This window comes from Microchirus variegatus, assembly GCF_963457635.1.
Source record: "Microchirus variegatus genome assembly, chromosome: 21".
Lineage (NCBI taxonomy): Eukaryota > Metazoa > Chordata > Actinopteri > Pleuronectiformes > Soleidae > Microchirus > Microchirus variegatus.
In genome coordinates, this window is record NC_139822.1 from 16,203,553 (window position 1) to 16,229,862 (window position 26,310).

General features: G+C 43.1%; 3 protein-coding genes across 3 annotated transcripts; all 3 read right to left on the reverse strand.

Annotated features, from left to right (window-relative positions):
- Positions 1-223: 223 nt before the first annotated feature.
- Positions 224-3,590, reverse strand: siva1 (SIVA1, apoptosis-inducing factor). Its single transcript, XM_083907514.1, has 4 exons — positions 3,431-3,590; positions 2,970-3,161; positions 1,832-1,997; positions 224-355 (listed from the first exon to the last, which is right to left on the reverse strand). The coding sequence occupies exons 1-4, from the start codon at positions 3,549-3,551 to the stop codon at positions 307-309; spliced, it is 528 nt and encodes a 175-aa protein (XP_083763640.1). The 5' UTR covers positions 3,552-3,590; the 3' UTR covers positions 224-306.
- Positions 3,591-4,265: 675 nt separating this feature from the next.
- Positions 4,266-9,817, reverse strand: adss1 (adenylosuccinate synthase 1). Its single transcript, XM_083908181.1, has 13 exons — positions 9,468-9,817; positions 7,875-7,977; positions 7,723-7,785; positions 7,306-7,356; positions 7,117-7,183; positions 6,608-6,715; positions 6,442-6,523; positions 6,237-6,363; positions 5,991-6,145; positions 4,931-5,055; positions 4,755-4,852; positions 4,508-4,657; positions 4,266-4,420 (listed from the first exon to the last, which is right to left on the reverse strand). Exons 1-13 carry the CDS (start codon positions 9,672-9,674, stop codon positions 4,368-4,370), a joined length of 1,389 nt encoding a protein of 462 aa, XP_083764307.1. The 5' UTR covers positions 9,675-9,817; the 3' UTR covers positions 4,266-4,367.
- An 828-nt stretch (positions 9,818-10,645) lies between these two features.
- Positions 10,646-20,691, reverse strand: LOC310942143 (inverted formin-2; the record flags this gene model as incomplete). Its single annotated transcript, XM_083907449.1, has 22 exons — positions 10,646-10,861; positions 11,554-11,607; positions 11,860-12,633; positions 13,218-13,370; positions 13,467-13,569; positions 13,718-13,882; positions 13,974-14,094; positions 14,178-14,248; positions 14,530-14,637; positions 14,730-14,800; positions 14,878-14,978; positions 15,050-15,135; positions 15,230-15,332; positions 15,430-15,491; positions 15,615-15,760; positions 16,095-16,643; positions 16,829-16,961; positions 17,047-17,188; positions 17,300-17,333; positions 18,743-18,902; positions 19,254-19,369; positions 20,298-20,691. 21 exons carry the CDS (start codon positions 20,689-20,691, stop codon positions 11,555-11,557), a joined length of 3,645 nt encoding a protein of 1,214 aa, XP_083763575.1. The 3' UTR covers positions 10,646-10,861; position 11,554.
- Positions 20,692-26,310: the final 5,619 nt, after the last annotated feature.

A 26,310-nucleotide genomic window follows, 5' to 3' on the forward strand; every position in this document is an offset into this window, starting at 1 on the left:
TTAGTAGTGTAGAAAGACGCATTTATTGATTCACAGAAAGCCTGGTTTGTGCATTAGAGGTCATAAAGGAAGTGGTTGAAGTGTGCTGCCATCTGCTGATAAAGTTAAAGACTAAAATAAAGCATTTTTGTATGAAACTGGTTATAAAAATGATTCAAGTTTATTTCAGCTACCTTTGAAAGACAATACATATATACAAGAAAACAAAAAGGTATAAAATGTAGTGAGCAATAATAATAATTCATATGGAGCAATTCATATACACAATTATGTTCAAGCGTAAACCAGTCCCTCCTTTGTTGCAGTTTATGTCGAGCAACCGCAGCACAGTACTTCATCGTATTGTCCACTGTAACTGTGGTAAAAACAAAATAAAGAACACAATTAGCTGAATAGATGGTCATTTTACCATCAAACAAGACTTAATACCGTTTTAGCTTCTTACTTCAGGGAAACTTATGGGAATTAGTGGCATCTAGTGGTGAAATATCGTCGGTGCAGCCGTCTGAACAACCCTGCTTTCAGGTAACGCAATAACCCTTGAACACCGAGCGCATCGATGATTTTGCGTTACCATAATTACACAATGGTTTGTGCTATCGGAAAATTCACAACAGTTTCTGAAACTTGAGAAGTTGCAAGTCAAAGTAAACGTGTGGTTATTACGGTAGTTTCACTCGGGCCGTTTCAGGACGCTGGCAAATCAGCGTCTTTGGTTTTTTTGGCCCGTTTTTGCACATTGAGGCAAAGACTCAAACATGTTTTACTTTAAATGTGATTTATACTGTTCAAATTTAACAAAATCTGTTGTCCATGTACAACTACAGTGTTTTTAGTTTCTGAATAAAAGTCCATTTTAAATTGTTAATGCACTATTTTAACATGCAGTGAATTGTAAATAACTACCAGATACTAAAAGATATTTACTCACAGGACATTTTCTGGCCCTTTTATGGTTAACATAAGCAAAAAAAGGTCCAGATGGACAAGGGTCGAGTCCCATATTCAACCCCTAACCATGAACCCTCGCATATTTTATTGGTGTCACCTGTCAGGTGTGCGAGTGTGAGAAGATATAAGGGCCTAAATGACATCTTTTAAAACTTGCGGTCAGGTTGCCAATTGATTCGTTATCCACATGCTATGAACTGTGGGTAATTTCCCCCTCAAGCAAAGTCTGCAAACTTATGAAAAGTGGCCATAAAGTGCTCATAATTGCCACTAGAGGGCCCTCAAACACACACTGTGCATCACTGATGCCTATGAAAGTGTAAAACACTTCAAGACGCACTTTCTTTACATTTCCTTAGCAGCTTTCTGCTAAGGAAATGTAAAGAAGTCACTTTCCAAATCATACGCAAAAGTGCGATATGACAGGTTTTTAAAATGCATAAAACTGTGGTTTACAAGAGAGAGCAGACAAAAAGCAGCTTGTGTTGTTTCAACACATGTAGTTATTTTCACGCTGACATCTAATTAACCTCAGCATGAACTGTCTCTCAGTTTAGAGGCATCTAATGACAGATCCCAACTGTGATGTTGAAGGGAAAAAAACTAACATACACTGCAGCTGGAGGAAAAATTGTATGTCTAGTGTCTTCAATTAGGGGTTTCTTTAACTCTAAGCACTTGCACAGACAGGTGATTCTGTATGGCCAAAACATAGTTACATGCTAATTTTAACGAGTCATAACACAAACGTAATCTAGTAGCCGACGTGTAGAGGAGAGCCTTGTTTTTGTTATTTTTAATGGCTCCCTTTCACAGCCGTGTTGTTAAAACACTGCTTAGAGGTGCACCGAGTGAAAAGGCAATTCATGTTTATACTTACTCTATGATGGTGCAGACGGAGCAGCAGAGACTGGAGCAGCTGGAACACTGTCGGGTGCAGGAGGAACACGCGGGCCGGTCGCACTGGGAGCACGTTGTTGTTGTTGTTGTCCTGGAAGCTTGACTTTTGTGACACACGCAGCAGCCTGCAGGAGCCAGTGGTGCATCTAAACAAACACACACTCGGATCAATGGATAAGCATTTAGCAAAGAGCGGACAATCCTGATGTGTGACAACACTGACATCTGCTGGTGAAAAATATGAACTGACCCTACGCTTTCAGACAAAAAAAGCTTCATTATTTGTATTCCGAGAAATGATCAAAACAAAACTGTGCACATAATATCCAATTGTGCTAATTGACAAGAAAGTATTGTAAGAGTAACTTCTCTTACAGTAACTTAAATGTGAATATTTTATGTTTTATTTGCTCCTTATGACAAAGAAAGCATTCAAACTTTATAATTTTAGTTTGTGGACAAAACAAGACATTCGATAACATATGTCCATGTTTGGTAAGCACCAATCAACGGTTTCTGGCATTTTATGGACCCAACAAGAACTTTATTCACGGAGAAAACAGTTGACAGATAAATCCAATGACAAAAATAATCGTTAGTTGCAGTGCTTTTAATTCATTCACTTGATAGACTGATGAATCTCACTTTAGTTTATCCCTTTTATTTCTGCGAATCTAAAATTAAAATCCTTACTGGGGAGTGGGTCAGAAAATGCCGATGAGTGTTTCTCAAACCTAGAAAGGATAAAGTTCTCAAATGTCTCGTTTTGTCCAAAAACTATTCCGTTTGAATGATTTCTTTGTTACATGGAGCAAAGAACAAAGAAAATATTCACTGAAAAATCAGAAAATGTGTTTTAATTCCTTTAAAAAACACTAAAATCCGTGAATCAATTGTCAAAATAGTTGATGATTAATTTAGTAATCGATTAATCGAGTAATTGTTTCAGCCCCCCAAGCTATTTTCTGATTTAGTGGTTAAAGTTTAAGGGAAATAAGTTGACAGACATAAGAATGTCGTCGTCTGTCAAGTTCCCAAAGATGACAGTGGTGTTAACTTGCATTTCCATGACGTCATTCATGGTTGCCATTTCGTATATTATCATTTCACGCCCTCACCTGGAGCAGCGTTCGTCCTCGTCAGTCTCCCATCATGTCCAATCAGTGTCTGTCCTCTCAGCAGGTTCTGTCCGCTCGCAGGTGCTCCTCCAGAGGGTCCACTTGTCTGCGGCTCCGCACCTTTCTCCTCCCCGGTCCAGAGTTTACCCATGACAGATTTAGCCCCGTTAAAGAGCAGGTTTTTCGTCTTATCTGCGGGTAAACAAAAGTGAGCGAAAACACACGTGACGTCACTCAGGCACACAGAATAACATTCAGGAACACGGTAGACATCTTGTTTACTGTTCGATAACAAGTGCAACAAACAAAAGAACAGTGATCTCACTCGTCTGGTCGTTTTAGGAAAAGAAAAAATATTAAAAAGTCTAACCAATACAACAATATAAGGTGCGTTTAAAGAGATTATTCAACAACTAGCGCGCGTGACGCAGTCAACAACACGCCAGCTAGCAAGTACTCACCGTAGATTTCCTGCCTGTATTTGTTCCCAAACACGCTGTAATTGTTCAATTCCTGTTGCCCGATATGTATCTTGTATTGTGAGGAGAAGGTTTCCGGAAAAGGACACGTTCTTTTCGGCATTTTAGCAGCTTAAAAAAGACACAGTTCTGTCGCAGCGAGTCAACCAAGCTACAAACTACTCACTTAATGTCGCGGGCAAAGAAAAGTGAAGGAGGCCAATCAGACGCGTCCTTTATTGTCACTTGAAAACTCAGAGCCAATCAAAAACGACCTCTTTACTATCACGTGGTAATTGCTCCCCGCATTAAACTTCGCCCACCTTGTGCTGCGTTCAGGGGCTGTGGGGATTTTCTGTTATTTAATCTTATTTATTTATATTCATTTTTCCAGTGGATTTACACGAATTATGTTCACGTGAACTGTTGTTTAAAGCAGTATAAATACAATAAACAAGTGTATTAAACAAAATGGGCTTCAGAATTCACAATACTAGGCTAAATGGAAGGCTTTGATGAGAGACTTTCAGAAACTTAATATGGGATCGGAGCTCAAAATGAAGACAGATATTTAAAATAGACACTGATTGGAAATAAAGGATTCATTTAATTAGTAAATAAAATGTTTTGCTTGATGATTCCCACTCTATGAAAAGTAATCTACAGAGAGCCACGTCATGAATCTATTATTGTTTATTTGAAAACGTTTGTGCTGGTGCTACATACTGACAGTTGTAGTATAATTACATCAACTTATAATAATAATAATAATAATAATAATAATAGTGATGACAAGAATTTTTGGCAGCAGCAACAAAACAAACATAGCCAACACTGCTCAAAGGCGAAATAACACGTTTTGTTTATTAACTCATATGAAGACGATCCTTTTAGGTGACGAAAAGACGTCTTTGTCTGCGCTTCCATCGAGGAACACCCTTTAGAACATCTGGATCATGCATTCTCTGGACTTGCCAACGCCAACCCACTTGACTAAAAGATGGAGGAAAAAAACAGATGAGTTATCATCAAAGCTTTTGGACCTAAAAGGTGAGATGTTTCGTTGTGTGTGAAACTCACTGGGAACTCCGATGTGGTTCTCGATGAAGCGTATGTAGTTCTGTGCCTTGGCCGGGAGGTCGTTCCACTTCCTGGCTGCAGATGTGTCAGTCTTCCAGCCAGGGAAGGTCTCGTACTCCACCTCTACTTTGTGCAAAACATCCAAGTTGGCTGTGGTGGAAAGAAATCGATCATTACCAAACATAAATCAACACTGGCCCTTCGTATTATTATTATTATTAGACATTGTTACGTCTTGATAGATCACCTGGAAAATGGGGGATTCTCTTTCCGTTGAGTTTATAGGCGACCCCGACTTTAATGTCATCCAGCACGTCCAGAATGTCGAGTTTTGTCAAAGCAATGCTGCGGGGGGTCACAAAAATGTGTTTCAGGGTGCTTCGGGGGTTTTCAAAAAAACAAACACAAAACGACGCCACTCACGCTGTGAAGCCGTTGATCATGTGAGCGTATCGGAGAATGACCAGATCCAACCATCCGCAGCGCCGCTTCCTGCCCGTGGTCACGCCCACTTCGTGACCCCTCGTCTGCAGCAGCTCTCCTACAGCCTTTAATAAACCAGACAAAAAAATATCAGTCATGCACTTTACTTCAAATATGAAACCATTTTCAAAACCCTACACGAGCCTAAAAATATAAGAGTACAATAAAACATGGCACGGGCTAGGGGAGAAAGTTTGAACATGTTGACCTATGTCTTTGACCAGTAATATTACCCCTGCACACACAGTAAATATATCCCGAACCCAGACTCTGACCCTAAATTTATCCCTGTGAACATCTGACCTGTGTAAGAGGTAAAATGTGTTTGAGCCTGTCTCTCACTAAATTGGACAGCTGCACTCGGTCCGCAAACATGAATCCGTCCTCTCCACCATCGACCGCAAACACGTGCCAAGTGGATTACAGAGCATGCCGCGTGTGTCTCCTTCATACAGTAAAGCCCAATTTATACTCCTGCGTAAAGTGCTCTACGTAGGTTTACGCAGAGCCCTCTGCGTCGTCTCCGGCTGCACGAAATATCTTTTAAAGGCCGCATCATACTTCTCCGACTGCGCAATGCGTTATCCGACTGCGTCACCACGGAGATCCCTCGAGCCTTCATAGTGACGGATACGCGCTGCAATTTCCCGCCCGATCAGTAGGGGTCGCTACGCAAGGTTGTTGTGCTTTTGGCTACAACAGAGAGAAAGACTGTTGTTGCTGTTGAAACAGTGGCCATGTCTCACTTTTCTGTGTCACGGAACGCAGTTTTAAGACAATTTGAGGCGAGAAATTAGCTTAACATGTGCTGTGTGTATTAAGATATGACGTATTTAGGCAGCGAAGTTGTCGGCGGTGATCAGCTCTGCCTCTGTGGACGCTCGGTGCGCACAGTGGCCCGCACAGAGCAGCGTATCCGTCACCACCACCACGGAGAAGTGGGGTCTCCGTGGTTACGCGGTCGGAGAAGTATAACGTGGCCTTAAGACGTTACTCTTACGTTGAGCTGCTCTGTGGGGAACGCGCCAATTCCCACGCGGGTGGTGTAGGCCTTGGCCACGCCGTACACGTCGCCGATGTTCAGCGGCGGGATGCCGAGGCCGGTGCACACGCCGCCCACGGTGCAGTTTGACGATGTCACGAAAGGATAGGTGCCTAGAGATTGAAATAAAAACATATTATATTAAAAACCTCCTCGGACGTAGCAAAATCAAAAAACAACAACAACGACAACAACAAAATCTACCAAAGTCAATGTCTAGCAGAGCAGCGTTGGCCCCTTCAACCAGAATTTTCTTCGGAGGTCCGTGAAGAGCTTCGTACATGTAGTAGACCCCGTCTCTCACCATCGGCCGCAACCTCTCAGCGTATTCCTAGCAGGAGACGTTCAAGATTAAAGGTGAAATTCCGCATTCGACCTCCTTCATTATCAGCTTTTCTGAAATGTCTACCTTGAGTTTTTTCAGTTGGTCCTCAATGTCAACGGCCAAGGCTGGATACATGGACTGATACTGGTGGACAAGGTTCTTGAACCTGGAAACAGAAGGATTGTACTGTTTGTACAGTATTGTATTGTATTAAAGCAATTATTTATAGCCAGTTTTCCCTCTTTATCACCTGGTGGAGAAGTCCTTAAAGTCACCCAGGAGGTCACATACGCGTAGACCAGTGCGAGAAGCTTTGCTAGAATAAGCCGGTCCGATGCCCTTCTTGGTTGTTCCAATGCTGTCATGATAAAACAAACAAAAAGATACATTTTAAAGGTGCATTATGTAATAAATCTAAAGCAACTGGCCATAAAATCCTCCTAATATGTCACAGAGACTCAGGAATAATGTTCATATAACAAACTGAACTCACCAACAACAACAGTACAGCCAAAATATTTGCATTAAAAAAAAATATTTTGCAGACTGCAAATCATGTTTATGTTTTGACAGCATGTTTTGGCATGTGGCGCCACCTACCGCCAACCAGGGGTTGCCAGATCTGAGCTACAATGGCGGAAAAAATGAAACCTAAAAAGACCTCTGTATTTTGAATTTGAGTGTGGTAACCGTTTTTGGCCACATTCTAACATATGGCGCCTTTAATATTTGTCAAAAACACAGTTCGGCGAGCCTTACTTCTTCCCCTCTTGTGCCTGTCTCTCAGTTTCCTGTAAGCCATCGACAACCTGGTGGAAGTCAAAGACTGTGAAGAGGAAGAGGAGGGAGGGTGGAGACGATAAATAAATAAATAAATACACACAACTTTTACACATTTTAAAAAAGAAAATATATATATATATATATAATTACATAAACTCTACGTACCAATGTGAGCTCTGTCTGAGACGATCAGCCTCTTATCCCAGCCTTTAAGACCTGGTCAGACGATGGAAAATCACATCTATTATTATTATTATTATTATTACCACTATTAGTGTATGTGTTAAAGGTCCAGTGTGTGTATGAATGAGTCACATCTAAACCCTCTTTCACACTAAAATTGCCAGCTATAACCCAAATGGCTAAATTAGTGGCTAAAATCGAGCAGATGACGGAGAAATTAGCTTTAGCAATTACGAGTAAATGATGATAAAACACAATCCCGGTGTCAAAAACCCAATTTAAACACGGGATTAAATGGGTTTATTGGGGTCTGATGGTCAGACTATAACATAGGACTCACTCCTTCAACTTAGAAAAGACTTAATCCCTCTTTAATTTGTAAAGTGTTCCTCGACATACCTTTCTTGTCGTTTTTATCACCTTCCTCAAACAGGCCCGGTAGATGTATGACTACTCCGTTGCCTAGATGAAGTCAGATTAACACAGATTAACAAATAATATGTTCTCTGTGTGAATGCTGCGGATTGGGAAGCGTTTTTTTTTCTTCTTACCGATGAGGGATATGCTTTTGGTGTTGATGATTCCACTCGGGAGGAGGTGGAAGTCGTACTCCTTGCCGTCCACGACCACCGTGTGTCCCGCGTTGTTGCCGCCCTGCAGGTCAGAGGAACAAAATAGGTCGTTAAAGGCGCCATATGTAAGAATGTGGCCAAAAACGGTTACTACAATCAAATTCAAAATACCGAGGTCTTTTAGGTTTCCTTTTCTGACGTAACTGGCAACCCGTGGTTTGATCGGCAGCTGAGACTCTACTGACTGCCATGATTGGTAGACGGCGGTAGGTGGCGCCACATGCCAAAAACATGATTTCAAAACATAAACATGATTTGCAGTCTGCAAAATATTTTTTTTAATGCAAATATTTTGTCTGTACTGTTGTTGTTGGTGAGTTCAGTTTGTTATATGAACATTATTCCTGAGTCTCTGTGACATATTAGGAGGATTTTACGGCCAGTTGCTTTGGATTTGTTACATAATGCACCTTTAATTCCCACTGTTTTGAAAACAATATCATCAACTTTTTTTGCAGAAGCTCGATCGAAGCCACATGCACACTTATGTCTGCTCTAATATCTGTGAGACGGCGATGAACCCGACTCGCAGGGGCGATTCTAGAGTCTGTAGGGGCCCTTAGCAAAAATTCCCAGGGGGCCCTTGCTTCCAACCAGTGTTCATCACCATTATGTTATAAATAATCTGACACCAACGAAAAATGTATGAGTTCAAAATATTTTTTTTTTTTAAATTGAATGTTATAACCTTGTAATTAAAAAGTATGTGAGGATATAAATGTAAAGAACAATAAAATACTGTAAATAGCTTTTAAAAAACTATATAAACTTTGTAAAAAAAAAAAAAAAAATTCCAACTTGCAGAACGATAACTTCACACAGGTTAACGTGAGGTGGGGCCCCTTTAGGAAGGTTTCCTACTGAGATGTAGGCTCCGAGTGTCTGGGGGCCCCAAGCAGTTGCCCACCTCGCCTCTTCGCAAGCTGCGCCTCTGTGAGCCCGATGGCCCTCTTCTTCAACAACACACTGAGCTTTTAACAGACTTGGCTTGTGCTGTTTCTGGGTTCTCCAGTCTGTTTCCCCCCCTGGCTGAGACCTGGCCTTCTCACATATCATCAAGCCACCACGAGAATGTGACCTCGCTCCAGTGCTGGTGGGGTGGGGTGTTGTGGGGGGGGGGGCTCTTGAAGCTCTCCGGAACAGAACACTGTGGGTGCTGCTGCTGCTGGTGCTGTCAGTGTGTGTGGAGTGAGTACAAACACAGCAGCAGCAACTGTTGGCAGTTGGGCAGGGATTCACTGAGAGAGTGATCCATGAGTGTGGTGTGGAGGCGATTGTTAAAATGAACATAATAATAATAACATTGATAATAAAAGAGTCATTTGACAGTGACAGTGACACACTCAACATGACCACTGTTATGGTTTTCCTGAAATCATAGAGCAGTTTCTTTTTTCCCCCCTCACTGCGCACCTGTTGCGCGCAAACATGAACCCATCTAGTGGGAATAATAATCCCGGCATAATAAAGCAAAACAACAACAACTTGTGCTTTTCCCTGTGATGTTTTTACCTGACACCTGCACACGACGTCCGCTTCGGTCGCCAACAAGTCAACGACCTTGCCTTTGCCCTCGTCTCCCCACTGCGCACCGAGCACCACCGTCGCTTTGTTGCCCACGTCATTGCGCGGCCGCTTCTGTGCCTGTCCCTGTCCGCCCGTGGCGGGGGGTTGACCCGCGGTGTTCTTGTGGTCTTTCGCCGACCAGGTGTGCGACATGATGTCGTCTGCTGCTGCTGCTGCTGCTGCTGCTTGCTGCTTGCTCTGCAAGTCCCGGGAAGACTAAGAGCCGTGTGGAGCGGTGGTGGCGGTGGCATTGCCATATCTGTACGCTCATAGGCGGTGATGTCAGAGGCGGACGGACGCGCACGAGTGTGTGTGTGGCTGGGACCAGTCAAAGTCCAAGGCGCTGCTTGAGGATGGACATTAGACACCGATCGAGCGTTACAATAAATATGATTCAATAAATGAACATCACACAACACGTAGAGGAGCTGCAGTGTGTGCACGCGCAAAGATCCACTGATATGACGTTATCGACCGATGCCAGATTTTCTATGGCCGATATCAGGTGATGCCAATATTTGTTTTGAAATTGTTTTTAAAGTTAAAATGTGACAGTTGCTTTACTTATGACTTTAAAACTGATAATTATGACTTTTAAACTCAGAATTGTGACTTTATTCTCCGAATTCTGACTTTTAAAACTCAGAATTATGACATTTAAACTCAGAATTATGACTATAAAAGTCAGAGTTGTGACTTTTAAACTCATTATTCTGACTTTATTCTCAGAATTCTGACTTTATTCTGACTAGAATGTATTCACTCTTCTATTCATCAGTGTTAGCTGCGACATTAAACTGGTTTTAATATTTACGACTTATTAATGTACGAGTGAAGGAGAATCACACAATAAAAGACACAATTTTACAATTATTTTTATTAAAATATACTAAACATTAAAAGATACAATCCATTACACTATACGATGATGTCCGTAGTTTTTTTTTGTCAGAGATTTGAATCATACGCAAAGCAATAAATATTTTTTTTTTTTTTTTTCCCTAAGCTATTTTTGCTTCAAAGTGTAAAGAGAGTAAATAACTGATGCATTATTACAACAGCTATACAAAACATACAAAGAATAATTCATACTTTTTGAAATATGGTTTCAAAAGCGGCCCATATACAGACACACAAAAACCTGACAATTCATTTACATAAAGTGACATCAACGCATAGAAGTTCTCTTCTTCTTGGTCTGGGGGAGAAAAACACTCCGCATCCTCTTGAAGGCAAGTCAATATTCACGTAGTCTCCCAACATAAAATATATACTGCAGTCCTTCCAGTTCATAAGTTATATTTTTCTTTTGCCTCTCGATCTCCGTTTCCTGGAGTCACCTGAGGGAAACAAAAGCTCAAATGAATGCACAGAATAAGACGAAAAAAACTGCATAAAACTCAAAGACACATTTATTCATGATTGTTTGGCATGCATGACTATTTAAATGTTGTTTTTAATGTATTAACAGTGTCTTTCATTACAGTCATGTAAACATAGCGCACTTTACAGGAAGCACATGAGTGTTTGTGTGTGTTGTTAGAGGATTAAAAATCATAAAAAAACACAATCCCAGTTGCGTATTGTAGGGGATGGACAAGGAAATATGGAAGGAAGAGACACCAAAAAGTCCACGATGACTTCACGAGACGCCACACACTGCAAGGCTGCTTGAGATCGGTAACACTGATGTTAGCTGACGGATAAAGGAAGATTAATCGTACATTTAAAAAAATAGTTTAAACCCTCGGCCCCCAGGTTTGATGGGCATTAGAATCACCTCAAGACATCAAAATGTACGGTTCAGGTTTGTTTTTTTTTGGCTTTGACGACAAACGTTGCGTTAGAGAAGTGTTAAAGAGAGACAGCGAGAGTTAAAACAAAGCTGGACAACACAGACAAATGGAAGTCTAGATTCCGGTTAGAATACGACAAATGGCGTGTTATTTGTGACAAGAGTCGGCGGTGGTCGAGTGTCGGGCAGGACTTGCGGTCCTGCTTACGGCTTGTCGCCCCGTGGTTTTTGACCTACCTCACTGCAAAACACAGCCCTTTTTATGTTTAGTGTGTCCTTTCCCACTGTTACCTTGTGTTTCAGAGAGTCAAAACAGACGGAACCAGAGACTTTAAAATCCATTCAGTTATTTTTCACACATCTGCAAATCACTCGCACTCTTTAATAAAAATGCATCATGTACGTCTTAAATAGCCCATGCATGTAATAATAATAAAACACAGACATGCAATAAAAACAAAACAAATATATATTTCCCTTTAACAGAAGTCAAGAGACTAGCATTCCAAGCGTGACGTTTATTTAGGTGAACTGATGGATTACCTTGTTTATTCTTCTTTTTGTTTCTTTTAAAGAAACTGTGCGATGTTTTGACTTCGGGCTGAGGCTGAGGCGCCGCTTCAGAGGACACCGGCGGCCCATCGCGTTCTTGCAGTCCGTCTGGGACGTCGCACACCTCGCTGCCCTCGCTCAGTGTGATCACGTTACTCTCGAGACACACAGCCTCTTCTTGGCTGCACATTCTGCTAATAATGGACTCTTCTCCATTGTTCTCTTTCTCTAGCGTCTCGGTCAAACGGCTTATTTTACTACTCCCTTCTTCTTTTATATTGCTTTCACTACTCTGTGCAATGTCTGCATTTGGTAAAGGACAGTCCTCGACAGCGATGGCAGCTGGCTGCAGGCTGGAGGTGGCGTCCAGCACGGCGTCCAGCAGGTCAGAGTCTGAGAGAGAGGATGGGCTGAGGACGCTGGTCTCAACTGAATCGGAGGAAAAACCATTCGCGGCGGAATCCCCTTCAACCTGAGGCAGAGGGAGTGGCACTGCAGGCTCCTCCGGGTGTTCCCCCGTCTGCAGCGACGCAGGTCTTTCCAGGCGTGCCTGGGTCGCGATGGTCAGCTCTTGCGGGGGTGTGCTGGGAGGAACAGCTGAACTGTCTGAAGCGGCACTCTGCAGCACCGGCGGCGGAACCTCGTCTGTTGGACTGATGAAGCCGTTCATTTCGCCCGCGCTGACTTGGTGACCCTCGGTCTGAGGCGTGGAGGTGGTGGTGGCTGATCCTGCGGCTTCTTCTTCTACAGGCTTGACACTTGATCCTGTACGGGGGGGAAAAGAAAGAGCGTGGAAGGTAGATGTGAAGACAATTATTGTTCCACATGGGATGATATTTATGGAGTATGGAAGAGGATTATGGCCACACAGGAAAACAATATTTGAGTTCTCTGAGATTATTTTATTCTCTGAGATTATTTTAAGAATAAAATCAGAATTCTGGGTTTTAAAGTCAGAATTCTGACTTTAAACTGAGAAATTCTGACTATTCTCAGAATTCTAACTTTAAAAACTCAGAATGCCGACTTTCAAACTCAGAATTCTGACTTTCAAACTCAGAATTTCTGACTTTAAACTTTTTTCCTGTGTGGTCATAATCCTCTTAGATATTAGAGTGAGCAGGAATGCTTGAAAAAAGCTTATAAAACAGAGTAGCGTTAAAAAAAAAAAAAAAAAGAAGAAGCAGCAGCAAAGCGATTTGGGCAAGCTTAGCAAGATTCGGGTGATATTAACATGCAAAGAAAACAGCGCCAATAAAAGCAGCAGGGCAGTGCTGTGGCTCGCAGTTATGTGTCTCAGGAGCGGCGCTGCGAGCTGCAGATGAGCGCCACAGGTCTCTTGTCCTTACCAGGTGGGCAGGTATCCCTACGCATTTCACTAGAAGGGAGGCTTTCCGAATCGCACCTTGGCCTGGTCTTTCTTAGGCTGAACCCTTTCCTGATATCTGCCAGCAGGTGGTCGATGATGCAGCCGTCGTCCTGCGGCACAACGCCTCTCTTGACTGGTGGAAGAAAGGGTAAGAAAAACGCATGCCAATCAAATGATGAGAGATTTGTAGTAGAGTGAAAAGAAAGACAAGGTGTTCACTGTAACTTACTTATTTTTCCATTCTCTCCCTTCTGCCTCTTGGACTCTTCTTCTGCCAGCTGCTTCTTCCTCTTCTCAGCCTTGGCTGCCAGCTCCCTCCTGGTTTTGTTGTCCTGTTATCATGAAAGACCGGACGTCACTCACTGCCAAGTACAAACTGTACAAAACATTAACATTTCGGTCTCGTCTTTTTCGCAGTATTCACGATCCAAAAGAGAAACGCCACCTCCGCGCAAACACCAACAAAGCATCTTCGCTGACCTTCAGTGCTTTGACGAAAAGGTCGCGGAAAGTCCTCAAGGTTCCAAAGAGCTCCTCGAGCGACAGCTGACTGGCGTCTTCACACAGGTAGACAGCCAGCTCACTCCTCTTCTTCTCAATCTCAACAAACCTTTCGTCGAACGCTTGATATGCCTTTATATTTTCCTGGCACAGAGAAAGGGAAAGAATTCAGGAGGTGCCCCAAAACATCGTAAAGCAATCCACGTAAGAAAAAAAGCCAAAACTATAATCCTACTTCAAGAACTCCAGTGTATTGCTCCTTGACCTCTTCAACCGAGTTGGAGACCTTCTTGGCCGTCTCATTCAGTCGTTTATGTAACATGCACGCTTCAGACTGAAGGGATTCCAGATTTACTCTGGGGATAAAAGAGTGCACATTTATTATGCGCCTGCTAACAAACCACAAAGAGCTGGAGAAGATGTGAAGCGTTTCCTGTACCGTGCTGCTTTTTCACAGATCTCCATATCGTCCGGCAGCGCCATCAGCTCCGGATGGTTTGCCTCGGCTTCCTTTGGAAAACCAATCATCAGGTTAATGATTCAAGGGGACAAAGAAAACGGTATGACTGCAACGATTACAAAAATGATTGGTTTAATTCCTATCTTGCGTTCATCATTGTTCCACACAGACCGTTTTAGCAGACGCATATCCAGATTTCAGATGACGGACAGTGAAACAGCCCATAAATTTTTTTTCAAAAAAAATACATATATATTTTTTTCAAAAAATGCGTCCTCGATTAATAGAAAACCTAGAAAAAAGGCATCGGCAGCTGCCAAACAAACCGTACCTCCAGTATGTGATGAAGCAGCGTAATGCGGCTCTTGTTGGCCCTGGTCTCAGTGAGTTTGAGCAGAGAGCTGATCTTGAACCCCTCTGCATTCCCCGTGTGACTTCCCTGGAAGAAGAATGAGGATTAAAAATTGCTTTCTATACGTCAGCTTGAGCAAAACATAAATGAGAGGGGGGAGGAAAAAAAGGCATAATTACATAATTGAGAAAATTCCCGACGTCAAGGATGAGCCTGCAGAAACTGGGCACCAGTGTGCTCACCCTAAGAGCTGAGGAAATGTGCTCATCTGGTTAGTTTGACTGTAATTTAGTAGGTATTTCAGCAAGCTTCAGGTGCTTTACTTACACTGGCAGGCCTCCTCCACCAGCTTGATCTTAGGTTTGAGGATGTCCAGCACGGACGACGTCTCCTCGCACAACAGCATGCACTCAATCCTCAGCTGATAACTGCGAAGACGGGCAAGAATTGAGCACGATCATCATGAATAAAAACGACAATAAAAACAACGGCGAGTTACCATGGCACGTTGAGGAGCGTGGTGTAGAAGCGGTCGACGTTTGCGAGCTTGCTCGTTTCTCCTTGGAAGGACTTCAAATTATCGATCTGCATTTAAGAAAAAAACACAAAAACAAAAAACAAGACTCAAGACACAATCATTTTTAAGCGTTGATCAGTTTTCATACGAACGCACACCAACCTCGTGCTTCTCCGGTAGAAGCTTCAGGAGTTGTTTTAACACCTCGACGTCAAACCGAGTCCTGTCTCCTTTCTGAATCATGACTGCAAAGTCTTCATTTGTGCTGGACAGTGACAAAACAACACAACGTTGAACCGCAACACTAAATAATAATAATAATAATAATAATCACATTATGGAAATAAAGCGTAAAATCTCACCATTTGAACTGCTTTAGAAATATGTTCAGGTTTAAGTTTTTCTTTGGATCGATGAATGTGATCTATTGACAAAAATGGAGAGTGTTTTGGGCTTAAAAACAGCTTTGATAAATCAGCTGTTTTTGCTCTGAGGAGCTGCATCAAGTGTTGACCAAGCACACACACACACACACGCACACACACACCTCTTTAGGCTCCTTCTTGACAGGAGCAGCTGCCCCCTTGTCTTTGTGTTCGGTCACCGGGAGACAGAACAGCTGCTCGATACTGCTGTAGTCCGGCTCACGAGGAGGAGGCTCTTTCTGGACCGAGGCCCACATGGAGGGACCATCTGTGTGCGGGGAGGAAGACGGTTACCTGTCACAGACATAACTCATTCTTCCCTTCAAACAATTCATGACATATTTGATGGTTTCAGAGGGAGCGATATTCATGCACATCTTGTCCTTTAGTTTAAAAAAATGGAGGCAGAGCACAATCCTCAACATCCATCCTGAGAGATTCAATCACATTCAGACAAACCTTAACTAGGACTGACAAAAACCAGTCAGTAGGTTCATTGAAACTCCTTCAAAAATAAGGACATTTCTAAGTGACCCCAAACTTTTGAATGGTATAGTAGATGGACGGTAAAACCAAAGAGCGTTTTTTTTAAATCCACTCACCGGTAACGGCGCGCAGTTTCTGCCAGTTGAGCTTCTTCATCCTGAGTGTGGGACATCGGTTAGTTTTCATAGGTGCAGCGCAACCCAGTACCTGGCTACTCTGAGCCACGATCATGCCCGGGGGAGGAGGCGGTGGAGGTGGCATGCCTGGTAAAGGAGGCGGCGGCGGCGGTCCTCCCATCCCTGGTAGCGGAGGCGGAGGTGGTGGAGGAGGAGGCATGCCAGGTAATGGAGGAGGCGGCGGAGGTCCACCAAACCCTCCAGGTAGAGGTGGTGGCGGCGGTGGTGGTGGTGGCGGCGGTGGGGGTGGACACTGGTTAGATGGTAGAGGTGGTGGTGGTGGAGGAGGAGGAGGAGGAGGTGGTGGGACACAGAGTGGCTTCTGAGGGGAGGCTGTGCAAGTGTCTTGCTGCCTCTTATCCTGATCCGTTTGCACCGCCTTATCCAGCCTGACGGGCTGTTGCCCGTCCACTTCATGAGAAACTTCGCGGCTCTTGCCTTTGGAGAAGAGCAGCCGCTGCATGATGTTCTCGCACGTCTCCATTTGAGCTGCAGGCGCAAATCAAAAAACACAAACGAGCCCACGCTTATATGACATCACTGTGGTCTGTCGTCTGAGATAAATCCTGTCCACTTTGCACATTAAGAACCGAGGAGGCCATTAGCTTCTCGTCCTCTAGTATTGATCTACTGTATATGCTAAATGCAACGTTTGTGCTCGAGTGCTGACTCACAGTCCTGGGCCAGCAGGAAAGCTCGGTTGGTAATGGCCTCCAGAGCCAGCCAGATATCGGAGCGACTGGGTCCCAGCACCAACAGTGTTTGCAGGATGGACAGCAGCTGCAGAGAGGCTGGGGAGCTGCTCACCTGCACACACACACACGTATACACAAAGATGAGCCAGTTACAGTGCTTTCTAAGTAACAAAATCAGCCACATAGTCAGTTCTCACTTTGCTGAAGAGCGTCGTGAAGACCTCCAGGTGGTTGCTCATGTCTATGCCTCCGTACACCCGCAGCAGCTCATCCTCATCTTCAGCCATTGCCTCCTCAAAAGCTTCACATTGAATGAGCAAGTCTTCGTCGTCCTGCTCCCTGCGCACCACACGCAGATTGTGACGTCGTCACATTTAAATTGCATTTTATTCACCGTGTACAATCTGCTGCACAATAATCAACATTTGTGACAAGCGAAGGGAGGCTCACCTTAACTTTGGCAGAATACCTAGTAACTGAAGTCCTGCAAGACAACAATAAACACAGGTCTGAGTATCTCAACAAAACAGATCGCACGTCTCTCTCCTCTGTCAAATATCACTTTCCCCACAGGTGAGCAATCACAGAGGAGGAGTGGCCAATCAGACGTCTGATTGGTCCAAGGTGGTGGACAGCATTTTAGTGCATGTAAGGTGGTTTATTTAGAGATCTATCATTAAGTGCTCTCACTTCCTGGCAGATTGGTAGTTCAGTGGTTAACACCTGTGCCTCTCAGGGAGAAGATCATGGGTTCACGTCCAGGTGTAAGTCATGTATTTTATAAACTTTTTTATATTTGCTTGATACTTTCTGTCAGCTTTTTTTTACTTGCATCTATATCTGTGCTACTTTTTCTTTGTTTTTGATTGTTTCTGTGCTTCCTGCTCTGAGGCCGATTGCCGGCCGCTGATTGGTCAGAGTGCCGTCACAGAAAGAAACGTCCGACACAAGAATAAAGCCTAACAATGCCGAACTATAGATCTGTTAAAAAAAACTTAACAATCCTTTAAAAATGTGGGTTAATCTCCAACATTTACAAGGAAATGTCTAAAATCTCAATATTTAACACAGGAGTTTTTTTTGTTTTTTTTTAATTAACTGATTCAGTTACAGTGAAAACAACTGATTACAAGTCACTAAACACTCGTTTGTGTCGCGTATAAGATGAAGTCACGGCAGTTTCATGCAGCCTTGCAGCAATGACTCCGCCCACATTGAGTAGCTACTATTTTGTAGTGGAAAACCAACATAAACCGTGCAATGCAAAAGGGGCAAGAGATTTAATTTTACTGGGAGGACAAAGGGAGCACAAGAACGGCCATATCTTGGTCCAACAGTTTAGATAAAGATTAGATAAGAATGTAACTAACTACCAATTGTGTGGGAAAAAAATGTCTGAAACGCGAGAAAATCCAAGCGTCGAGTGACACTTTCTTCTGTCCGTCGCTGTCGCTCGACACATTTTCACAGTGTTGCTTGACAAACTATGAGTCAGGCTTTAATGAGGGGATTATTCTGCTAAAGAAAGCAGGCGGAGGCCGAGAGAGTTGTCTGCAGTGGCATATCACCAATCAGTGTGATTTAATCAGTGTTAACAGCATTTTCTCTGAACTCTCTAAAGTGTCGAACAGCCACTGACGATGTTGTGAAATGCACGGACACACAATGAGGTTTGTTTAAGCTCTCCGGGGCGATTTATCAAGTAAGAACGAGGTCATTAGTCCTATTCTTAGACGGACCCATTAGTTTGTAAGAGAGCTCCTAATGATTGCCTCAGTATTCACTTACGGCACAGTAAGGGGGAAAACCTGTTGTTTACCACCACGGTGTGACCTTGCTCATAATCATGTGATTCCAGTTCTAATGACTCATGATTGTGAAGCAGGAACCCACCGACAAACTCCTTTCTCATCTTATCTCTCTGCCGGAGGTCGTCCGATCCGAAAATGAGGGCGTTGATGACGCTGAGGAGCGTGACCATGTACGGGACGTTGTCCGTGGAATGCAGCTCGTTCATGATCACGCTGAAGCGATACTGCTGCTTCTTCACGCCCTGTGCGGGGGGGGGAACACAATTGAATCGAACCATTAGTTTGACTGATTCTGCACACAAACCGCCAGCAGAGGGCACTGTATTCTTTACAAATATACACACAGCAACTTCTTTTCTTTAAAGTAACTGTCAAATAATTTGATATCCTGAACTATGATCCCATCTGGAGTGAGAACTCCAGTTTGTACGTTAATAAATGCCCTTCTTTAGTAAAAGGTTTTAGAGGAATGCCAAAAACAGCACAACAGCACTGAGCTGGACTTAAGCCAAAGGTTTTGAATGCCAAACGATGACATCACAGACAGAACTTTAAGCTTTCTACAAAATGACTTTGCAGATTCATCCACTCGCCTTGTAATGGTCCAGGGCGTCCAGAGCCAGGCGATGTCCATCTGCGGAGAACATGCTCAGGGCCGCGAGGAGCTCAAACACCTGCTTCTTCACCATGGTGTTGGAAGTATCCAAGGCTGTGGGCGGCATCATGAACACACATGGTTAAAGTAAGTCGCTTTCTCTCTCTGGAGGCATTTTTGCTTGCTCCTTCTCTGCTGCTCTCTGGGCCCAGATGAGATGTTTTTGAGTAACTCTCATCTTGAACTTTGCTCTCTAGAGATAAGACGCGCGCTACATTTTTAAGGACGTGCCGAAACAACCCCGAATGAGTCATCTCTCTGAGAAAGGATGAGTACATGAGTACCCTATCGAATCAAGATAGGGTGAAATAGATTTTGAATTTATTTGATAGATAAACACTATCTAATCATAGTGTGAAATACTATATTTTTTCACTTCCAGATACCTGTGACTGAATGTTTGTGCCTTTATAGATGCACTGTGATCTGTCAGCTTGTAATGCACTAAATTCATCGTCAACTATTTTGATAATCGATGAATCGGTTTGAAGCTTTTTTCATGATTAAAACCAGATTTCTGATTGTTTTAGCTTCATTATACTACTCAGAAATACACTCTATACATTGTTAATATGGTAAACGACTATTCTAGCTGCAAACGTCTGGTTTTTAATGGAATATGTACATAGGTGTATAGAGGCCCATTTCCAGTGTTTTGCTAATTGCATTAGAAGGCTATTGGATGATTAGAAACCCTTGAAAACACTTGTGCAATGATGTTAACACAGCTGAAAACAGTTTTGCTGGTCCTTTGATGAAAGGGCAAAATTATTATTTTGAATAAAAATCATGATTTCTAATCTTGTCTTGACTATCTTTTCTATTCATTATGCAACTCTTTTGATGAATAAAAGTGTGACTTTTAATGGAAAACCCCAAACCCCAAACATGTGAAGGTTATTATGCTATTTTTACTCTAGCCTCTAAATCAGATAAACAAATACATGATGAAATATGTGACAGTGTTTGTCCTGATGCAGACCTTGCGAGAGCTTCCGGATGTATCCCTCGTTGTCTATAATGAAGTGAATCCCGGCAGAGGAGTTCATAACTGCCCGGACGCAGCTGACGCAAGTGAGCTGCAGAAGGGCGTCTGCGATGCGAGAGCATCCTCTCCCCGAGAGTCGATCCAAGGCCTCGAGAAGCAGATCCAGCCCACTCAGCTCCAAGAACTGGACCATCCATGTCTGGTCACTGCCTTCCAGGCGACGCCGCAGCCCTGAATAGTTGACCACAGTGGGAACTTGCAGCAGCCTGATGCACAACTCTGGATCGGCGCTTTCCAGATTGGCCTCCTGCTGGGTGTCAGAGTCCTGCGAGGAGCCCAGGCGATCCCTGACTGCTGCCCACTTCTTTTTCCCAGACTTTCCCGACATGGTGGTGGGTTAGGCCTGCGAGGAAAAGAGGGAAAGAATGTTAGTGGTGAAGCTGAACATTTTCCAGCACCAGTCATCCACAAGAAATGATGCCTATTTTGGACAGCAGATGGTGCCTGTTTTCACGGATGGCTAAGGATTATTGCCCAGTATCCAAAACTCAGGAAGCAGGCCAAAACAAGACCTTATCAGAAAGGAAAACAGAATAGGAAATGATGGCTCTGCAGTTGGTGGATAATGGAACGTCAGCAGTCATCAACAGCGCTGTAAAGCATTCCAACTAAATCCTGCTTGACAGACAAGTGAATCGCTGTCATCCAGAGCACAAAGCCAGGCTCAGTGTTGCAAACGGACGGAGTGCATCGCAATTCAAATATACTTTAAAAAGGTCATTTCTGGGATGTAAACGCCGGACAAAGTGCACATTCACAAGGCAGACGTGTGACACACAGCAGGCACGGATCGTACCAGCATATGTTCCACTGAACGGGTGAAACACGCTGATCCCAACAAGTGCCCTTTGCTGGCGAGTGCAGCACTCTCCTGTATCGACCTGTCTAAGGCCAGATGTTGCAAAAACCATTGCACAGGCTTGTTACTAACAAGTGCAAGCAAATTCACCCACTGTGGTATTAATATAGTTGACTAGACATTTCTGTAAAAGGTTAGAAATCATCAGTGAAAGTGCTCAGTCTGACAGTGTAGCGTGTAGACATGGGTATCTCCAGAAATTCCAGTCTCCTATATCTACTATATCTACTATAGGAAAAGCACTTTTTTTCAATGAATATAACATTAATTAATCAGCAATACACTCTATACATTGTTAATGTGGTAAACGACTACTGTTCAAAAGTTTGGGCTCACCTATATTTTTTGGTGTTTTCTATTAAAACTCACATGTTTATTCATCATAAGAGTTGCAAAAAGAATAGAAAATATACATTGACAAGATTAGAAATCATGATTTTTAATTAAAAATAATAATTTTGCCCTTTCGAAAACCAGCAAAACTGTTTTCAGCTGTGCTAACATCATTGCACAATGGTTTTCAAGGGTTTTCTAATCATCCAATAGCCTTCTAACGCGATTAGCAAACACAATGTACCATTAGAACACTGGAAATTGGCCTCTATACACCTATGTACATATTCCATTAAAAACCAGACGTTTGCAGCTAGAATAGTTATATTCGTTGAAAAAAAAGTGTTTTTCCTTCAAAAATAAGGACATTTTCTGACCCCAAACTTTTGAATGGTCGTGAAAATCTACACTTCTTCTTTTTCTCTATACTGTACGTTGACTAACTACGCGATCGCACGTTAAATGAACAGTTTGAGTGGTTTGTCCATCTCTTGCTGAATGTGATGACTTCATACTTGGCAAAGATAAGACACACAAATGAGGCACTGAGTGATGAGTACACACCAAACACTGTGTTTTGATTAAAAAGGTCATTCGAAAAGACGCCGACTGGAAGGAATCTAAACATTTATCACATGCTATGTGGTGCAAAGGCTCTGTTTGGGTAGAGTATATCTTCACTGCTTCACATACAGGTTCTACATGTCGTTCTATACACACACAAAAAAAAAACATTACAACCTGTAATTTACAGAGAACAGAGGTAATGATTTGTGAAAAACCTGACAAATTGGATTTCTATTCAGCCTCAGCAGAATAAAGGTAAAATGACACTTTTCTGCTTCCACATATTCTGGTGTTTGTCAGCGGTGACTGCAGCATTTAATCCTGCTCCCCGTGTATGACTGACTGTGTTACCGTGGCAGCAAGCAGGCAGACAATGGTGATGGTTTGTTTTTTTTACAATAGGCTTTTCAAAGGGCTATGTTCAGAGAAAGGGATGGGATGCTCCCTGCCCCCTTTCGGTCTTGAGTAAGAGTTGTGCCCAACAATGATTCAAACACTTTCTGATGTGGGAGCACATTGTGCTGCCATTGTCAGGGGTGAAGTGCTGCAAGTTGGCGCTTGTGATCTTGAGAAATCTCGCAATTATTTTAACAGCTCTAAAACAATTGGGATGAAAACGCACTGTGAATTCCGACTTCCTGTGAAGAAACAGTCACGATTGAGACACTTGTGGGAGTGTGCGTTCACTTTTCAGAGGGAAGGAAAAGGATTTCCTGGGAAAGGAAACTTGGCCCAAGAGCAACATGCTGCAGTGGCAGCTCATGTTCCTCTTTTGAAATGTGCAGTTATGTTCATAAAGGTACGGCCTTCTCGCCGAGGGGTAATAACGTCCACGGTTAGGCTGAAATCTGTTCAACGAGATCAACATTCGAGTGAAAAGATTTGCCGTTCCTTTTGTTCCCGCTCCTTTTAATGAAAGCAAACTTTCCCTGGCACTCAAGGTCTGCCAGAGCTCCCACATGCACCGCTAATAACAGGCTGATTCACCGCACAGCACACAGGACAAGCCTACTCATCTGTCCTTTGGCTGAGCCTCCCACACAACAGCCCACTCCTACTGTGTACAGCGTCAACACTCATGAGCGAGCAGAAACATCGCCACTGATTTCCTTCCTCTGACACATGAGCGAAGCATATGCACAAGGAATTGATTAGATTTGTTCCCTCTACAAAGCAGAGACAAGATGTTCATCTGCAAATCGGGGCATTGCGATTATTGTGATAATCTCGGTGGGGAAAGGTTCTAAAGGTTTGTGTTTAAGTGGCACAAGGGGGGGGGGGGTCTGCATCTTTCCACTTATTCCAGGACCTTCTTATTGATAATAATTACGCCTATAATTATGCCAATAACATCACGATACAACGATTCTGTGATCGTCAATATACTGCAAGGCAATCATAAAAGTGCTGGATTTCTCAATTTCTATGTATTGACCGTGGATGGAGCATCTCTTAACGTAGCTTTTCTACGCCGCTATCCCGCTGTAAACTCCCTCTTATTCAGCCAGGCAACTTCTACCTGTTTCGCTCATTCATTTGAGCGCCTTAATTTGTTAATTGCAATATCAATATTTGCGCCGACATATCGATTAAGGAAGGATGACGATATATCACCTGATCTTGTACAACATTCTTGTTTTTGCTCTGGCTATTCTGGCCGTTATACTGTAGATAGCTACATGATGGCGTCCTCTGCAAATTACACATTCTAATTCTCAGAAAACCACATTTTTTGTTGTTTTTCAGCAGTTATACACATACCAACAATCTTTTTTGGTGTCATTTTTGGACTGTGGAAGTCATAGCAGGTCTCACTAATTCCCTTTCACTTTCGCTGCTGTCCTTCTCCGTCACACATGACCACTAACGATCCGTCCTGTTATTATGCCTCCCGTGTGCACTGCCCTCTGCTTTAAATGGTTGACCCCAGCTATTCTGTCTTGCTCCTACTGACCTTCATTCCTCTCTGTCTCAAGTGCAGACCTCCACCTCTCCAGGATCTCCTGCTCAACGTGTCTCCTCGTCTCACTGAAGGTTACAATATCATCTGCAAACAACACAATCCATAATCCAGGAGACTCCTGCCTGACCTCATGTGTCGACCTGTTCCTTGCCATTGCGAACAAGAAGGAGCTCAGAGTTGAATCCCTGATCCCCAGTCCTGCACCACCTTCACATACTTATCTGCCACTCCCCATACAATACACTGACCGGATATTTAAACTCATGCATTCTATACGCTCAGGTATTCTGTCTTGCTCCTACTGAACTTCATTCCTCTATGTCTCAAGTGCAGACCTCCACCTCTCCAGGTTCTCCTGCTCAATGTGTCTCCTCGTCTCACTAAAGATTACAATATCATCTGCAAACAACATAATCCATAATCCAGGCGACTCCTGCCTGACCTCATCTGTTGACCTGTACATCGTCATTGCAAACATCCATGATTTAAAAACTGCCCTCATTCAAGACCTGCACCACCTTCACATACTTATCTGCCACTCCCCATACAATACACTGACCATAGAGTAATTACCTAATACGGTATTTGCAGAATAAATATAATAAAGAACATCTGCTACTCATTTTCCCCAGCCTCATATCCTCCCTCCTTCCCTTGCTGTTTAAGGGAGTGACCCACAGCACAGTTCCTGCAAAGTCCGCAAACACATTTTTTGGAATAGTCCAATGTAGTAGTTTTGGAAGATGTCTTCGCTTATCATGAGACATAATAATATGTAAGTGTTGTGCAGCTGTACGTTGACGTTGAAGCAGAAGTGACGCTCCATAATATGGTCCCAGGCAGCACAGACTTCACAAAAGCTGCAACTGTGCAGTTCAAGAGGTTTTTGCAGCACTGTTTTTTTGTTCCTGCCCTCAACACAGCCGAGTTCCTCCCTTCTTTCTGTCCAGAGGGACCAGAATGTATCTCCACGACAGCACTGTGACAGTGGGGAACTGTTATCAGACTGCTTGATGAGACATATGCCCACGGTGATGACACTAACGGAGCGACTTATTACAGCTGCGGCTGTGTGTGTGTGTGTGTGTGTGTGTGCCCCCCTTCACGTAACCGCAAAAAAAACACGTAATGACAACACTGATAACCACGTTACTACATACATGAATAATACACTGTCGCGCCGTTATAGATTACCATGACACTGAGTGTGATGCCTCACCTGGTTTTAGTCCATAAATGTCCACGCGTCCACTGGTGTCTTTCGGGTGGACCGACACTCTGCAGCCATCCACGCTCAACCTGCCAACACACGACACATGTGGCGGGTCACAGGTCTGTCAATGATGCAGGCTTTCCTGAAATTTGCGATGGCCCCGCAGCTTTCCACTCACTTGTGAGGAGACGGACAGTGTGTCAACGTAGCTCTACTGAGATAGCAACATCCGGTGAAAAGTTTCAGAATAAAACACAAAGCGTTCACGGCTCAAGTTCGTTGTTCTCAAAGTGTGAACGCTGTCAAAAAAAATAGTATTCAATAATTGTCGTCGACGAAAAAAATAGGACTACATTCAACTGGTGTGACATTGGGACTCGCTAGCATACTAGCTAAGAGGAAACCCATCCTCGTAATAATGCTATAATATTAGCAGTCCTGGAAATAAGATTACAGTCAACGCAGCACTAAAAACACAACGATAATCACAAAAACACAACACAAACCCAGAAGGAAAGCTTTGAGACTTAATTGCTGGAAGCTATAACTAATAATGCCCCAAACAAGCTAGCTTTAGAATAGCTAAATTAGCTCAATATGGCTGAATTAGCATGAAATTCACACTTACCTTATCTTGTTGATAACACTTAGATACGTTCACGGCTCAAGTTCTGTTCTAAAAGTGTGAACGCTGTCAAAAAAAATTGTATCGTATTGTCAATAATTGTCGTCGCAGTTGACGAAAAAATAAGACTACATTCAACTGGTGTGTCGAATTAGCAAGATATTAGGACTCACTAGCTCACTAGCTAAGAGGGAAATCATCCTAGTAATAAAGCTATAATATAAGCACTCCTGAAAAAAAGACAGTCAATGCAGCACTAAAAACATTATCTATCTATCAAAACTATTGCCACAAAAAACCAACACAAACACAGAATGAAAGCTTCATGACTTTGTTGTGTCCCAACGGAAGCTAGCTAATAATGCCCCCAAACAAGCTAGCTTTAGG

What these genes read in the sequence shown, in the direction of transcription:
- adss1 (XM_083908181.1), bottom strand. Translation starts at nt 9,674, where the DNA reads ATGTCGCACACCTGGTCGGCGAAAGACCACAAGAACACCGCGGGTCAA. An exon ending in TCTGCTAGACATTGACTTTG is followed by an intron (nt 6,146 to 6,236) that starts GTAGATTTTGTT and finishes TTCAATCTCTAG; the next exon opens with GCACCTATCCTTTCGTGACA. An exon ending in ATGATCAACGGCTTCACAGC is followed by an intron (nt 4,853 to 4,930) that starts GTGAGTGGCGTC and finishes GACCCCCCGCAG; the next exon opens with CATTGCTTTGACAAAACTCG.
- siva1 (XM_083907514.1), bottom strand. Translation starts at nt 3,551, where the DNA reads ATGCCGAAAAGAACGTGTCCTTTTCCGGAAACCTTCTCCTCACAATAC. An exon ending in GAGGACGAACGCTGCTCCAG is followed by an intron (nt 1,998 to 2,969) that starts GTGAGGGCGTGA and finishes GTGTTTGTTTAG; the next exon opens with ATGCACCACTGGCTCCTGCA. An exon ending in TCCGTCTGCACCATCATAGA is followed by an intron (nt 356 to 1,831) that starts GTAAGTATAAAC and finishes TTTTTACCACAG; the next exon opens with TTACAGTGGACAATACGATG.